Raw genomic sequence first — 16,413 nt, forward strand, 5'->3', positions numbered from 1 at the left:
GGCAATACAAAAGATGCTTCGTTCAAACATATATTTTATAAACAAAAGAAAATATAACTGAACTAAAGGGCATTTATTCATACATTTTTTTTAATCTAATATTCACATGTTGATAAACAAATTACTTGTTAAGTGATCACACATATCAGAACACTTATAATTCATGTTAAATGTAGAAAAGATTTTAACTTGAAATTTCTTCTTTTTTATGTTTCATAATTATGGATACAATCATACATAATTGATAATCTTTATTTTAATTAACAGATATTACTAAATAACATAGTATAAAGTTAAACTTTGATATAATGTCACATGATTTTATATATAAAAAAAAATGTTACGTAGATTCTACGTGTCTCTCTCCTCTCTTCCGGCGTAATAAACACATTCACAGTCAATATTAGGTAAGGCGAATGTTTTAATATTAAGTCAAGACTTAAGGCCTTCGTTAGCTGCCTCCTTTCCTTCAACGCTTTCTTAACATTGACTTGAATATCATCATACTTTTGTGAATGTTTCTCTTGTCTCCAACAGGAGCAGGTTTATTTAAGCATTCATTTTCCCAGGACTCTTTTCACAAAATTATGTTTCCTTTTCCGGAATTTTAGTCCAGCTGTCGTCATGACCTCAAACACGTGGTTAACGGAGTCATTATCGTACGCCGTACATTCAACAAATGAATCCGCACCAATATCTTTGGCAAGTTGTCGGCCTTCCTCGGCACTAATTGAGTCTTTGCTTTCATCTTTTCTCAGGTCAGTTTGAGTAGCCACGAGAATGATCGGTTTTCTACGACGACAGTGACTAACTTCCGGTACCCAGAATTCCTTGATGCTGTCAAGAGATGTACGATCAACAACAGAGTAACAAAGAACGATAACTTCGCTGTCCTTGTAGGAGAAAGAACGCATGTTCTCATAATCATGCTGACCAGCGTAGTCCAAGATACTAAAATTATGTTTGTGTCCCTGAACATCAAGACATCCTGAAATTATAACAAAGGCAGGGATATTAATATACATTGTCATAAACAAAAGTACAACGTTAAATATAAAATACAAAGTAAATCTAAATAATAATTATTATATCTGTTTAAACACATTAGAATAATTTGAGAATCTCATCCTGTAAGCTCAAAATGAAATGATTTTTTTACATTTGAATAATCTATATTAAAGACGAAAAAATATCAAAGTAAATATGAATTTACCTTCATAAGTTTCATGCACAGTTGCTACATAAGGTGTCTGTGGAAGATGTTTTTCCATGAACGCTTGTACCAACGTACTTTTTCCGATCATTGCATCCCCAATCAACATGCAGTTCACAGGTTTCTCTACTTTCAAAACCATTCTGAATTTATTTCGTCTTTTAAGAAATGCGACTCAATGTGATCCCTTGCTTGGTCAATTTTAGATTAAGTTTGGCAATAACGAGCACTCGTATTTATACACGCGCTGAGATATGAAAGGATTGGAACAGAAAATAGATATCATATCAAAGATATTTCAGTGAAGACCTCCTTGTTGAGAGATTACCCCCTCTGAGAAGGCAACTAGTGAAAATCCCCAAGTGTCGTTGTACTCTGTTGACATGGTGTAATCTTTCTTGTGGAACATATCAAATGTCTGTAAATAGATTAGCTTTCATTTGCGGTTTGATAGTATTAGTGTTAGAAAAAGTAAATGGATTCTTATCTTATACTAGGTGCTGAAGATGTAACTTTTCGGCATCTCTTGCAACTGCGGTTCATCGAGTGAGCTTGCATTCATTAGAATGACTTAAATTTAGAACACTTGCATATTTTTTCATATAACATAAACAACCTTTTTCTGATTATTATTACTTCTAAAGAAGTCGGATTTTAGTCATAGAATATTGACACTGAATTAACTGCCACATTTAACTAAATCAAATAAATATTATTGACTGAACTGATTGATTCTGGGTTCAATAAACCATTAAGGCCGCTAATCGGTCAAGTAACCGAAAAATTTAATAACATTTGTTACAAACTGATACACTTATCCCTTGTCAAACATGGCTGAATGAGAAATAGTTTGTGAGAAAGAAAAGCACAAGTTACAATAACATTTATTTTTAATTTATATTTAATTAAATGCAGAATGTTCATATGTCAATCGGTGTAATCGGGCTCTAAATTCTAAAATTAAAATAGAATCGCTGAATGTATAAAATTTATGAAATACGATTCCATGTGTAATTAATGGATTGATTGATAATGTCGTGTCACCGTGTATCTATTTTGCTTATTGTCTTAATGACCAAATTGTTAATCTACATTGTTTTGACCACTACATGGGGTATTTTTTATTACTAAATAGTTACAAAATGTCAAATCTTTAGCTGTCATACGAACCGTTGCTTATTTTCACCTTTAAGACAGGAGATACTAATTATCTGTCAGATTATGTTACCCCATACAGAGGTATTGTTTTATAAGACGGTCTAGCAGATTGAACCAGTTTAAAAACGAAACTTAAGTGCAATGTAATTCATAGTCGATTGAAACATATATACAGTAAAGTGAGAACGTGTATTATATCGTAATTTAAGACTCCCTATGAAATATAAGGGCGTTTTGTAAGGCACCATTTTATATCTTTTATCTTTCAGTGAGCACCGTACTGTCGCAGTTTGTAACACAGTTCACTTGATCATTTTGAAGTTTTGATTCGAATAGACGGTCACCCCAACCGACTACAGCCAGGCCTTTAAAACCAAATAAATTACATTTTAATAGATTTCAACATAACATTTATATAAACCATTAAACCTTTTCAAGCTAGAGAAAAAGTGTTGTTTTAAAAAAACAGAAGAGTCTTGGAGCCTTATGCAAAACACTGCGTACATACAGACTCTTCTAGACATTTTTTAACTGAAGAATATTGCAAAATATTTATGTCACCTTCTTATTGGGCCACTTGTAGAACGCCTACCAATAAATGAAATATTTCATAATCACGGATCCCCTTTCAAAATTACATTTCCTTAAGACGCATGCATTCTTTTATTTGGAGACCATATGGCGCTTTTCAAGGAATGGCACTATATATAACGTTTAACATTGAAGGTTTCATGATAACCGCCGTATGAAAACTTCTACGAATATTTCAACATTAATTTATATTTTATAAGTTTATGTAAAATATTGAGTTCTGCTTAAGCCGGTGCTAGGGGCGTGGATAGAATGACCGTCCGTAAACAGGCTTAACCAAAGCGAGCGTGCAACATTTTCAATATTTCAGTTTTGAACGTTCTTTTGGGATTTTTTTTCTCTGTTTTTGTTTTATCTCTTCTGCAATGATAAAGATAAGAATGAATCCCATGCAGTAAAAAAAAGGTAAATTGATCTATGTATGAAGATATTTGTATAAAATCATTTGATCAAGATATTGTCAAAACCCGCACTTCAATACTTTGACAATTGGCGAGTTTTTGTTTGTTTGCAATGATAATTATGTAATGTGTTTTTTTAGCATACTTTCAAAAGATCGACTTCCTATCGTTAACAGAATAGGGATGATAACATAAATAATGTTTTTGATAGTATTTTGTTGATACGGGGAAGTCAAAGGCCGGTCCCGCGAAACGAGCGGGCCCGGGGCTTTGGCTTGCCCGACAATAGACTACATGTGTATATTTAAATGGAAATTTGAAGTAAAAACAATTGAAAAATAAATTTCTATATCAGTCAGAAAAATTTTCAGTGTCATTCCCAGATGGGTGCCGCCATTTTTATGTAATATTCATTGATAACCAGCGAGGTATTCCGATACGATAGAATCGCAATATTTCGGTTATGAAATAATAATCGAGAAATTGAATAGAATAGAATAAACTTTATTTCCAATCATGGGCCTTTACAGGCATATAATCACATAATAATGATATTGTACAAAATAAACAGAACATAACTAAAGCCTAGTTATAATTAGCAAACACAATTAACAAAAGACTTTGTAACAATAAGAAACTAAGGCATATTAAATGACAAAAGTGAATTAAAAAAGAAAATGTATATACTTGTAAGCCAAATGATCCACTATGTAAGTTCAACGAGATATTACATATCTAGAAATTCTAGTCTAGATGAAAAACATTAATGGACAAAGTTTGCTACAGGATTAATAGTATCATCATTCTCACATTGATATATCATTCAAACTTCTTATAGTTGTAGGATTTTTGAGAAGTGCAGAGTCAAAGAACCATAACTCTACATTACCTAGTGTTTGCATTATCTAATTGCATAATTTTTAATGATACTTGCTCGAAAAATAAATTGAATTATTGGAGGAGTTTGACTTAAACTTCACACAGTAAAAGAGATTAGCATGAGGAAGTGCACCGTACAAAGGCAATCATAACTTTTAATGGCATGGTTACATGCATATTATGTGGTGCAAACATATTGAACATTTGATTTGGGTGTTTTCTTGATACTCATACAGAAATATATTTTGTATCATAATATTTTGTTCATAGTTTTGTCTCCATTTACTGCGTCTAGTATCTAAGTGTGACAGCTCTTGTCAAAAAGGACCAACATGAGTTTGTGATGGCCATACATGTATAATATACATACAATTAAATTATATATGTACATGTAGGTCAAAGAATAATTGATTCAACCTATAAACTGAATAGTGCAGTTTATTTTTTTCAACTGGCAACACTCATCACTCATTGAATTATATGTCCCCATGCCGCCCCCGGAAAAAGTAAAAATGGTTATTTTGAGCTACAAGTGACGCACCAATTCAAGTACGCCCTAACTGCAGTGCTTCAGCACTTTGATTAGTGTTATTTTGGTTCCCTGTCCTAAAATGGTTCCCATCCAAGAATTTCCCAAGTCTGTCTCATACTTGAATTCAATAATGATCCCAAAGTCAGCAACAGTGGAAATGATAAGGTTTGACCTTGTTTGTGAAAGCTTATAGTCTGTTATGCAAAATGTTAAGAAAACAAGCACTAAAGATATGTTTTGATAATCTAACAACAGTGTGATCCAGCTTTCAAGAAATTTTACTAGTATAATAATAAATAATCAAAACATTTTCTTCCATATTGTAACATTCAAATTGGCTCTCCTTTTGTAACATTCAAATTAACATTTATGTTGTAACATTCACATTAATTTCCTTACAGTAACATTTAGATACATTTCTATATTGTAACATTCAATTTAACTTGTAACATTCAAATTAACTTCTATATTGTAACATTTAAATAAACTTCTATATTGTAAAATTTAAATAAACTTCTATTAAGTAATCTTCAAATTAACTTCTATAATGTGACATTTAAATAAACTTCTATATTGTTACATATTTAAATAAACTTCAATAAAATAAAATTCAAATAACATCTATATTGTAATATTTAAATGAACATGCAAATTAACTTTCATAATAACTTGTATATTGTAACATTCAAATTAATTTCTATACTTAAACACTCAAAATTAATCTCCATGTTTTAGCATTCAAAATAAATTCCAAATTATCACATTCAAATTAAATTCTATATTGTAACTTTCAAATCAACTTCGTAAATTTTACGATAAATACGATATTTACGTATATTCTTTTAATATGCGTATATCACACTTCAAACACCTAAGTGTTATTGTAATTCCACAAAATCATTCTATAGACTTTTGGTTATTAAATAATTCCACAAAACATAGTTCCTTCTCTCCATTACAATAGTCATTTGAACTTTCACAACAATATTCCATTCCAATTCATTTTATTTTATTAACAATTATATATTTAACAAAGTTATTCTAAACCTGTACGATTATTAAAGGAAACCTGTACGATTATTAAAGGATCATTTTTTTCACAACTGATTTTGTTAAATAAAATGAATCAACATAGAAGTAGCAGTGTGAATGGCACCTAAAACAATACTTCAAAATTTCAGTAAATACAAATCAGATACAATTAAGGTCTTGTTTAGTGAAAAGATCTTACAACAAGAGGGCCATCATGGCCTTATCGCTCACCTGATTATTACGGCTCTTTATGAAGGAACAATAAATATTGTTAACTATGAATAAGAAGCAGATATCACATCTTTAACATCAACATTTTTTTACATATTTCCACGACATTTGGACAAAGGGTGGTAATAGGTTTTTCAATATTTGGGCTGTGTGGCAACGCTTTTGACAGTAGGTGGCCCATATTAAAAGATGATCAGGAAATCGTAGCATCAACCCTTTTTACATGTATCCAAGACATCTGGGCAAGGGTTGTAACAAAGTTATTCCATATTTGGACTATGTGGCCAAGGATTTGGAAGCAGGTGACCCATATTCAAACATGATTAGTAAGTCGTAGCATCAACCTTTTTCTTTTTTTTTACATATTTCCAAGACATTTGATGGTCATTCTGTCTGCCATCTTCCTCATATTGCACGAATATCAATAAAAGGAGAACAATTCAAATTCATAAAAAAAATCAATAAGTATATTGTATTTAGATCATATTGTATTATACTGTGCTTCTCTTAGTTCACGGTACTTAATTGCTTCCAAACAAGAAGGGAAACAATAAACTAATGGTACAAAAAATGTAATTAGCTGTACATAACATTTAGGTATTTTTCAGATTGATGTTTCCGTGCGCATGTACAACAGGAACGCGAAAATGCGAAAATGTAACAATGCGAAAAAGCAAAAATGCAACAATGCGAAATGTAGCAAGTTGTAATCTACATATTTTATTCCCAAATTGTTTCCTTAAGAGTTTATTGACTGATTCCATATATATTTTGAAAGTGTAGTTTTCCATTTTTTGTCATTGATTTCATGTTTATTATCATATGTCAAATCTACATTTTATTTTCTGTTTCTAATTCACTAGTATCACGTAAGTCATTTAATTCTATCATTTCAGTTGTTTCTTCTATTGTCGAAATAACATTGAATTTCGGAATTTATAAGTTCTTGCTATTATATTTTCAAGGGAAGTTTATTTATACAGACGTTTACACAAAGACTAAAAGACCAATTTCTTCAAGAATTTTCATCACATATACATAATAGTTCGAAACTACAGTGTCACAGTAACTTTAAAACAAACTTTGAAGACGAAAAATATTTGGAGATGGTTAACATAAAAATGTTTTAGAAGTGACCTAGCCAAAATAAGAATTTCAAATACTAGTTAGATTTAAAAAGAGGAAGATATAGAAACATTTATAGAGATGAAAGTCTGTGCGAAATATGTCAGGTGGACCATTGCATAGAAACAGAATATCACAGATTTAATTACAGTGAACTTTGATGATATATTTCCATATTTGACTAAATATTGTACTGTTTTGTTTTTGGCTGGTGACCTATGAAGCAGTAAAGATATTGTATTGTATTGTATAAAGTTACTATTTTTAACTGACAAATACGAGCATTATATTAAGCATTTATAAATTCTTGTATATCTATCAATATTGTAAAATTTGATAGAAAACAGTTAACGCGCTGCTCTTTCACCTAATCACATACATGTACTTGTATGATAAACATTATCAAGATAGCATAACACAGTGTACGCACTATGCACATTTGTTGGTCATCTCCCATTTACCGGCACGCAATTTATACTATTGACGAGGGAATAGTGAAAGTGCAGACCAATTTTGCAGAATTTAATTTGACTTTCACCTAAAAATTTCTCTCACTATATACCCTTGGATGGGCTTTATTAAATGTCATTTTAAGAATAAAATGGGCCATGCTAGTTATTTATCTTTTGTGTTAAGTAAATCATAAAGTTGAAAGGAATTATGGCAAAACATAAACTTAATTTGACTTTCACCTAAAAATTTCAATCACTATTTTACCTTGGATGGGCATTAAATGTCATTTTAAGACTAAAATGAAACTGTACAAAAACATATAACATTAAGCAAGTAGCTTTAAAACCATATTGGTCATGCTTTTCAATCTTAACATAACTGTCATGGTTTGACAGGAGAAAGCAAGATATGAAGAAAAAGGCATAATATAATGAGGTAAAAGTACTTAATGACAATTGGTTTGGTACTGACCTATACAATAATTTGATGAACACTTTAATATCAGGATTTAATACAAAATGATATCATATTTAACTGGATTTCACTGGAGCTTTCAACCTTTAAAGTGAATTGCTCCGTAATATTATTCACAATAAATAATTGTGTTGGCATTTATTAGTATCAGACATAACAACAAACCTGAAAATAATTATGTATGAATGTTGTTGGCATCCAATATGACTATATTTATATAGCAGATGATAAAATGTTCTAGAACAAAATATTATCATTCATCATATAAAATCAATGTCAAACTAAATCACTTAGAACTTTTATCAACATTTTTTTCAAGCAATATTTTATAAGAATATCGAAATGATACATTTCTATTGTTTCTATTTTTAAAACAAAATAATTTAAAAAAAAATAGAGGAAATAATTATTTCAGTCATGTCAGCGTTGCCTTTGCCATCCACAATGTTTAACCTTTAACTTTTGAAGTTCTATGTATATTGTCTTCATACTTGGCCACAACAACCCTTGGGACAAAACAAGTAGACCGGACTAACTTTGACCTTCATTCGTGAAGGACCTTGACCTTCAAGGTTAAATGTCTTAAATTTTGCTTGTGGCTATAGCTTTGTTATTTTTGAATGGATTGTCTTCAAACTTGAACATAATAATCTTTTAGGGTAGACCCTCAAGTTCAGACCTTCAGACAGACCTTGACCTTCACTTGTAAATGACCATGACCTTGAAGGTCAAACTATTGAAATTTTCATTTTTTTCTGTAACTGGCTTAATCATAATAACTTTGTTATTAATGAATGGATTGAAATCATATTACAACATAAAATTCTTTAGGATATGACCTTCATGTACATTAAACTCGAATTGACCTTGGTTCATTAATGACCTTGACCTTGAAGGTTGTATTATTGAATCTTTACTGATTTTTGCTATAATGGACTGTTTAAACTTGGTAATTAATCAATGAATTATCCTCACATTTGGATGAAACAACCTTTTGGACTAGACCTTCTTAAAGGTTGAAGTGACCTTGACCTTGAGCTTAAAATAATCTGACAGTCAAGGTCAAATTATAATATTTTGGTTATAATTGTCATAATTTTGTTATGCACAGATTTGATGAATAAACAAACATAATTTTTATTGTAATAATTCAGATGTGATTTATTGAAATTCGCTTATTTTATCCTTTAACTATGAAATTTGGACCATGTGCACAGTTTAAGATGTAAAATTGAAGTCTTTGATATCATCTGACCTAGATTTTGGTCTAGTGACCTAATTTCTTGTCCTTTGATGTACAGCTTTGAAATTTGGACCATTTTTACAATTTAAGATGTAAAATTGAACTTCGTTATCAGCTGACCTAGATTATGACCTAGTGGCCTACTCTCTTCCTTTGATGTACAGTACAGCTATGAAATCAATTTGGGCCATGTTCACAGTTTTAGATGTAAAATTGAACTTTGTTATCAGCTGGTCTAGATTTTGACCTAGTGATCGACCTACTTTCTTGGTCTTTGATGTACAGCTATGAAATTTGGACCACATGCACAGTTTTAGATATAAAATTGATCTTTGATTTTAGCTGATCTAGATTTTGACCTAGTGATCGACATACTTTCTTGTTTCTGTGATGTTCAGCTACAATGTATGAAATTTGGAACATGTGCACAGTTTAAGATGTTAAATTCAACTTTGATATCAGCTGACCTAGATTTTGACCTAGTAGCCTACTTTCTTGCCCTTTGATGTACAGCTATGAAATTTGGACCATCAGTACAGTTTCAGAAGTAACATTTAACTTTGTTATCAGCTGATCTAGATTTGGTGGCTTTTTTACTTTTTTCCGTAATTTTCTTTTTAAAGATTTATTTAAACCTTTTATTTGTTTGCTTTTAGGGAAAAAAGAAAAACGTTGAGCGTTGCACCCTCCCGTGGATGGCTCTTGTCAATATTTGATATGTCCCCGTTGTAGACCAATCCACTTAAATTGTGTTTGTTATAACACAGGAACCTTAAATTCTATCCAAAACAAAAAAATAACGATTTAAAAAAAAATCCCATACACATACTATAAGTGTTTTTTATAGTATATGTATGGGATTTTTTTTTAAATCGTTATTTTTTGTTTTGGATAGAATTTCGGGTTCCTGTGGTTATAATATTTAATCTGGTCCGAAATGTCCAAAACAATGGTCCGAAGTGTGTAACGCATGATCCGTAATGTCCAAAATATGTTCCGAAATGTCAAAAATCTGGTCCAAAATGTCCCTAAATATGGTCCGAAGTGTCTGGTCCGAAATGTCCATGGTCCGAAATGTCCTATTACCGTCGGAACATCCCCGGCTATTTTTCATAATAACCCAAGGTGTTCCGATTTGGAAAAAACGGGTAACAGATATTGATAAATTTTGTCTTTTTGACAGTCTTTGCATTAGCTGAGATAGTTGAAATATGCAATTACCTTATTTATTATGCGTAAAGTGTATAAATGATAATTTGATTTTCAGTCAGAAGACAAATCATGCAAAATTCATTGGTTTACGCGACCTGTCAAAAAATAAACTGATAAGGTCAGACTGCTGTATTTATTTTCCCATAGACTAAGATTATAAGAAATAACCCACTAACCTATCTATTTATGCTAAAGATGTAATTTTTGAAGAGAATGACGTGTCTGACACATTAAAATAATCTTGTTATATATACTGTAGGGTAGCCAAACAAATTGTGTGCTTTTGGGCTTTTTATTATATAGACGATGGTGGCTGTTCGCGTCAGACATCTATGAAAAATCAGATTATAAAATCGGTCTGTCTTGCAGTCGAAATATTGAAACTAACTGTAGCGTTGGCCAAATTTTTTTCGCAAAATATCCCTAAGATGATTACCCCCTTTTCACTGATTTTCTGCTGAATGACAGACTATTCTCTCCCTTACCAGTTCCTCTCCCTGACAGTTCTCTCCCAAACTGATTCCTCCCCTGACAGTTCTCTCCCAAATTTGAAATATGCAGACAGTTCTTCCCCATTTTTTATTTGTCAGTTATTGTCCCCCGCCTTTTCGAAGAAAAAAGGGGGATATAGTAATAGGCTCCGTCCGTCCGTCCGTCACACTTTCGTGTCCGGTCCATAACTTTGTCATTTATCAAAGGAATCTGAAATAACTTGGCACAAATGCTTGTTATAATAAGACGATGTGTCATGCGCAAAAACCAGACCCCTAACTCCAAGGTCAAGGTCACACTTGGAGGTCAAATGTTAACATAGTCTATTACAGGGTATATTTTGTGTCCGGTCCATAACTTTTTCATTTATCAAAGGAATCTGAAATAACTTGCTCATTCAAGGTCAACATTGTCTATTTGATGGTATATGTCGTGTCCGGTCCATAACTTTCTTATCTTTGAAGGGATTTTGTAAATACTTGCCACAATTGTTCACAATAATGAGACGATGTGTCATGCGCAACAACCCGTCACCTACCTCCAAGGTCAAGGTCACACTTGGAGGTCAAATGTTAACATAGTCTATTACAGGGTATATTTTGTGTCCGGTCCATAACTTTTTCATTTATCAAAGGAATCTGAAATAACTTGGCACAAATGTTTGTTATAATAAGTCGATGTGTCATGCCCAACAACCAGACCCCTACCTCCAGGGTCAAGGTCGCACTTGCTCATTCAAGGTCAAAATTGTCTATTTGATGGTATATGTTGTGTCCTGTCCATAACTTTCTTATCTTTGAAGGGATTTTGTAAATACTTGCCACAATTGTTCACAATAATGAGACAATGTGTCATGTGCAACAACCGGTCACCTACCTCCAAGGTCAAGGTCACACTTGGAGGTCAAAGATTAACATAGTCTATTACAGGGTATATTTTGTGTCTGGTCCATAACTTTTTCATTTATCAAAGGAATCTGAAATAACTTGGCACAAATGTTTGTTATAATAAGTCGATGTGTCATGCCCAACAACTAGACCCCTACCTCCTGGGTCAAGGTCGCACTTGCTCATTCAAGGTCAACATTGTCTATTTGATGGTATATGTTGTGTCCTGTCCATAACTTTCTTATCTTTGAAGGGATTTTGTAAATACTTGCTACAATTGTTAACAATAATAAGAAGATGTGTCATGTGCAACAACCGGTCACCTACCTCCAAGGTCAAGGTCACACTTGGAGGTCAAAGATTAACATAGTCTATTACAGGGTATATTTTGTGTCCAGTCCATAACTTTTTTATAGATCAAAGGATTTTGTAACTACTTGCCACAAATAGTCACTATAATAAGACAATGTGTCATGCGCAACATCTGCATCCCTACCTCCCAAGTAAATACTTGCCACAAATAGTCACTATAATAAGACAATGTGTCATGCGCAACATCTGCATCCCTACCTCCCAAGTTCAAGGTCACACTTAGAGGTCAAAATATAACATATTCTGTTTTAGGGTATATTTTGTACTTCTTCAGGATTTTGAAATAACTAGGCATAAATAGTCACAATAATAAGACAATATGTCAGGTACAACACCTGCACCCCTACCTCCAAGGTCAAGGTCACACTTAGAGGTCAAAGGTTAACAGAGTCTGTTGTATGGTTTATTTTGACTCCCATCTATAACTTCTTTATAGATCAAGGGATTTTGGAAATACTTGGCACAAATAGTCACAATGATAAGATGATATGTCATGCATAACACATGTGTCCCTACCTCCAAGGTCAAGGTCACACATAGAGGTCAAACATTTACATACTCTGTAATTGGGTATATTTTGTGTCCAGTCCATGACCTGGGATTTTAAAAATACTTTGCACAAATAATCACAATAATAAGATGATATGTCAGACGCAAAACATGGGTCCCTACCTCCAAGGTCACACTTAGAGGTCAAAGATTGACATAGTCTGTTATAGGGTATATTTTCTGTCCGATCTATAACTTTTACATAGTTCAAGGGATTTTGAAAATACTTGGCACAAATAGTAATATTAATTAGATGATATGTCATGCACAACACCTGCACCCCTACCTCCAAGGTCAAGGTCACACTAAGAGGTCAAAGGTTAACATGATTTTTACATTCCGTGTTTCATTTTACTAGTATTTCTTTAATAAATTCATTGTTGCTTTTGCAGATATAGCATGGATTATAATTTTGGAATGAAAGTCCTGACATCCATACCTCAATCTTTTGAAATAGCACAATTTTATGCTTCATATAAAACTTCCCCGAGGTGGGGGACGTTGGTAACTCTGTTACAAATTCTTGTCATTTTAGTTTTGACTTAATCTAATAATATTTCTTGAAGATTATTCAAAGTATGTATTTGATATTAAGTAAAGTGCATTTTATGTTTATTTGATTCTGAAAAGTGTTTGTAAATTTAACACCTTTTTCAGATATTTTAATCCTATTCCTATTAACACCTTCAATGTGAGAGGTTAAGATTAATGGACAGTGATTGATATACATACACCTGTAATTATGTGAAGGTCTAGTGATATTCATTCATTTGTTAAATAGCGAAAAAGGTGGTAACAATTATGTTATAGAAAATAAATAAGCAACAACTGGTATGCAATCACATTTCACATTTACTTTTACATTTACTTTTATACAAAATTGATTAAAGAACATGTAGTCATAAAATGAAACAATATATATTACCAAATAACTAATAAATATATTTGTTTATCAACACCTTTTGCTTTTCACAGTTATTTTAATCATTAGATTACACCTTGATGCTTGAATAATGAATTAATAAACACCGTAATTATCTCTCACAGCAAACTTAAACACATATGTGTATTGAACTCCTTTCTTCATTATACAAAAGTATGAAATGTAGCAATTAAAATTTATAAATTTCTTTTTTTTTCTTATAAATTTCAATTAATATTATAATTTAACAATAAACTTATCCATTTATTAAAATTTATCCATTTTATCTAAATACTTCAATAATAGTGTATTAATAAAAATGAAGATGGGGAGGAACTGTCTGCTTATTTGCAAATATGCAGACGGTTCTCCCCCAAAATAGGGAGAGAACCGTCAGGGAGGAACTGGTAAGGGAGAGAATAGTCTGACTACCTTTTCTGCTGATCAAGTATACTTTTACAGGACTGACATTTACTTTTTAAAATGCAAATATTCAAGTGAAAAATTATATTAGAGGCTAAAGACTTATAAAAAAGTTCATTTTCTTAAGAAAACTGTATAGTTTTAGCTTCTTTAACAATTTTCAAGCATTTAAACATTTTCATCCAATCACCTCAAGTAGATTCTACCATTTAACCAATTAACGGTTTTCCTTGCACTTACAATCGCTTTAAAAAATGATTAAACTTGCTTTTGTTGGCAATTATAGTAATGATGTTACAATGTATCACGTGATTTCTACAGTAGCATAGTGTAAGGAAAAGCATGTTGTGTGTTTGTCATGGTCACTTAAGTTGGCAGATTTAAACATCTGCAAGAACATATATATGCTAAAATAGACAAGTGGGAAAAAGTTCACCCCAGCTGCATGCAAGGTCTTAAAATGTACATTCATGATTCTTTTACTAAATATTAGTTTACAAAAGGTCAGAGGCAAAACATTAATATGCCAAAGAAAATAGAATCTGTTTAATAACATGAAAGTCTCATCATAGTGTATCATTTTAAGCCAATAATATGAAATTATAGGTGCTACCTATGGCGCGGAAAGCTCTTATGAATTATGATTTTAGCATAACATGTTTAGTGTACATGTAAACCAGATTTTTCTTGCAGGTATTTTGTACCGTAAACAAAACGAATAAATTGGTGGTGTCATCATCTATCATCAGAGCGCTCAGAATATTCCGAAAATCTCCGAACATAAAGGGGAACCACTGCGCATGCATCGGCGTTTGGAAAATCCCGTCCGACATTTTTGTTAATCTCTATTCACAGTTGTTGTTCTAAAGTTATTTTTTAATGTGCTAATTTACCAAAAAGGATATGTTAAAGTAACTTTTTATATTTATAATCGTTACAATAGTTCTTATCAATGAAATGCATGTTTATTTTAATAATAATAATAATAATAATAATAAAGACTTTATTTAAAGAGGCAACATAGTTAGGCAAGCCCAGTCTTCCCTATGAGCCTCTATCAAAAATGTACATATATACAGTTACAAACAAAGACTTATATAAACAAAGAAAGAAAACTAAATGTATACAAGTTATACAACAAAGAAAAGTTGAGTAATTGAAAAATGCAATAAGAAAATGAATACAAACATTTGAAAGTATGAAATTGTACATTTTATGAGACATACATGTATATATGTGATATTATAACATAGCTAGATTATTTGGTGCCCACCAGAGAACCACCATTTAAGATAATTTGTTTTGAATGTTTGTAAGTTGGAAGAATTTCTTATGTTTAAAGGGAGGGAGTTCCAAAATTTTGAGCCTGAATATGATAGGGATTTTCTGCAGAATTCAATTCTTGGTTTGGGGACTAAAAGAAGTTTTTGTTCATATGATCTTAATGATTTATTTTCTGTATTTGTAAAAAGATTTTGCATATAATCAGGGAGAAGATTGTTTTAGGGACTTGTATACTAAAATGGCCTTTTTATAATTCACTCTATCAGAGAATTTCATCCAGTTCAATTCAGAAAATAACTCATCAGTAGGCGCATCAAAATCTTTATCAAGTATTATTCTTGCTGCACGTTTTTTGAAATTTATACATGTCGTTTAACAGTTCCTTACTGCAATTACCCCAAATAGTGCAACAATAGTCTAAATGAGGAAGAATGTATGCATTAAAGAACATTTTCCTAACTTGAAGATTTAGAAATGGTTTAATTCTCAGAAGTAGATATAGTAAGGAATTGCATTTATTCAGCGTCATCTTGACATGTGTTTTTCCAATTAAGTGTATGATCAACATGGACTCCTAAAAGTTTTTCTGTTTCTGAGAATTGAATGCTTTCATCTTGCAGAGTGATGTTGAAATCACTAGAATTATTGATGATATTGTAGATATTATGTGAAGGGGAAATAATCATTGCTTTGGTTTTTTTGGCATTTGGAATCATTGAATTTCTGGTACACCATTGTTGAATAGAGTCAAGGTCAGACTGAAGATTTATACAGATTGAATTGATAGCTTGTCCAAATACTGTAATGGAAAAGTGTCATCAGCAAACATATTTGAAATGGAATGTGATAAGTGCAAAGGCATGTCATTTATGTAAATAATGAAAAGAAGAGGGCCTAAAACTGAGCCTTGAGGTACACCAGATGTAACATCTTGAGCATT

General features: G+C 31.8%; 1 protein-coding gene across 1 annotated transcript; it reads right to left on the reverse strand.

Annotated features, from left to right (window-relative positions):
* Positions 1-96: 96 nt before the first annotated feature.
* LOC132714335 (rho-related GTP-binding protein RhoC-like) lies at positions 97-1,431 on the reverse strand. The gene is made up of 2 exons (XM_060697177.1): positions 1,214-1,431; positions 97-988 (listed from the first exon to the last, which is right to left on the reverse strand). The coding sequence occupies exons 1-2, from the start codon at positions 1,353-1,355 to the stop codon at positions 558-560; spliced, it is 573 nt and encodes a 190-aa protein (XP_060553160.1). The 5' UTR covers positions 1,356-1,431; the 3' UTR covers positions 97-557.
* Positions 1,432-16,413: the final 14,982 nt, after the last annotated feature.

This window comes from Ruditapes philippinarum, unplaced genomic scaffold, assembly GCF_026571515.1.
Source record: "Ruditapes philippinarum isolate M1 unplaced genomic scaffold, ASM2657151v2 ctg2827_1_1_1_1, whole genome shotgun sequence".
Classification (NCBI taxonomy): domain Eukaryota; kingdom Metazoa; phylum Mollusca; class Bivalvia; order Venerida; family Veneridae; genus Ruditapes; species Ruditapes philippinarum.

What these genes read in the sequence shown, in the direction of transcription:
- LOC132714335 (XM_060697177.1), bottom strand. Translation starts at nt 1,355, where the DNA reads ATGGTTTTGAAAGTAGAGAAACCTGTGAACTGCATGTTGATTGGGGAT. An exon ending in TGTGCATGAAACTTATGAAG is followed by an intron (nt 989 to 1,213) that starts GTAAATTCATAT and finishes TTATAATTTCAG; the next exon opens with GATGTCTTGATGTTCAGGGA.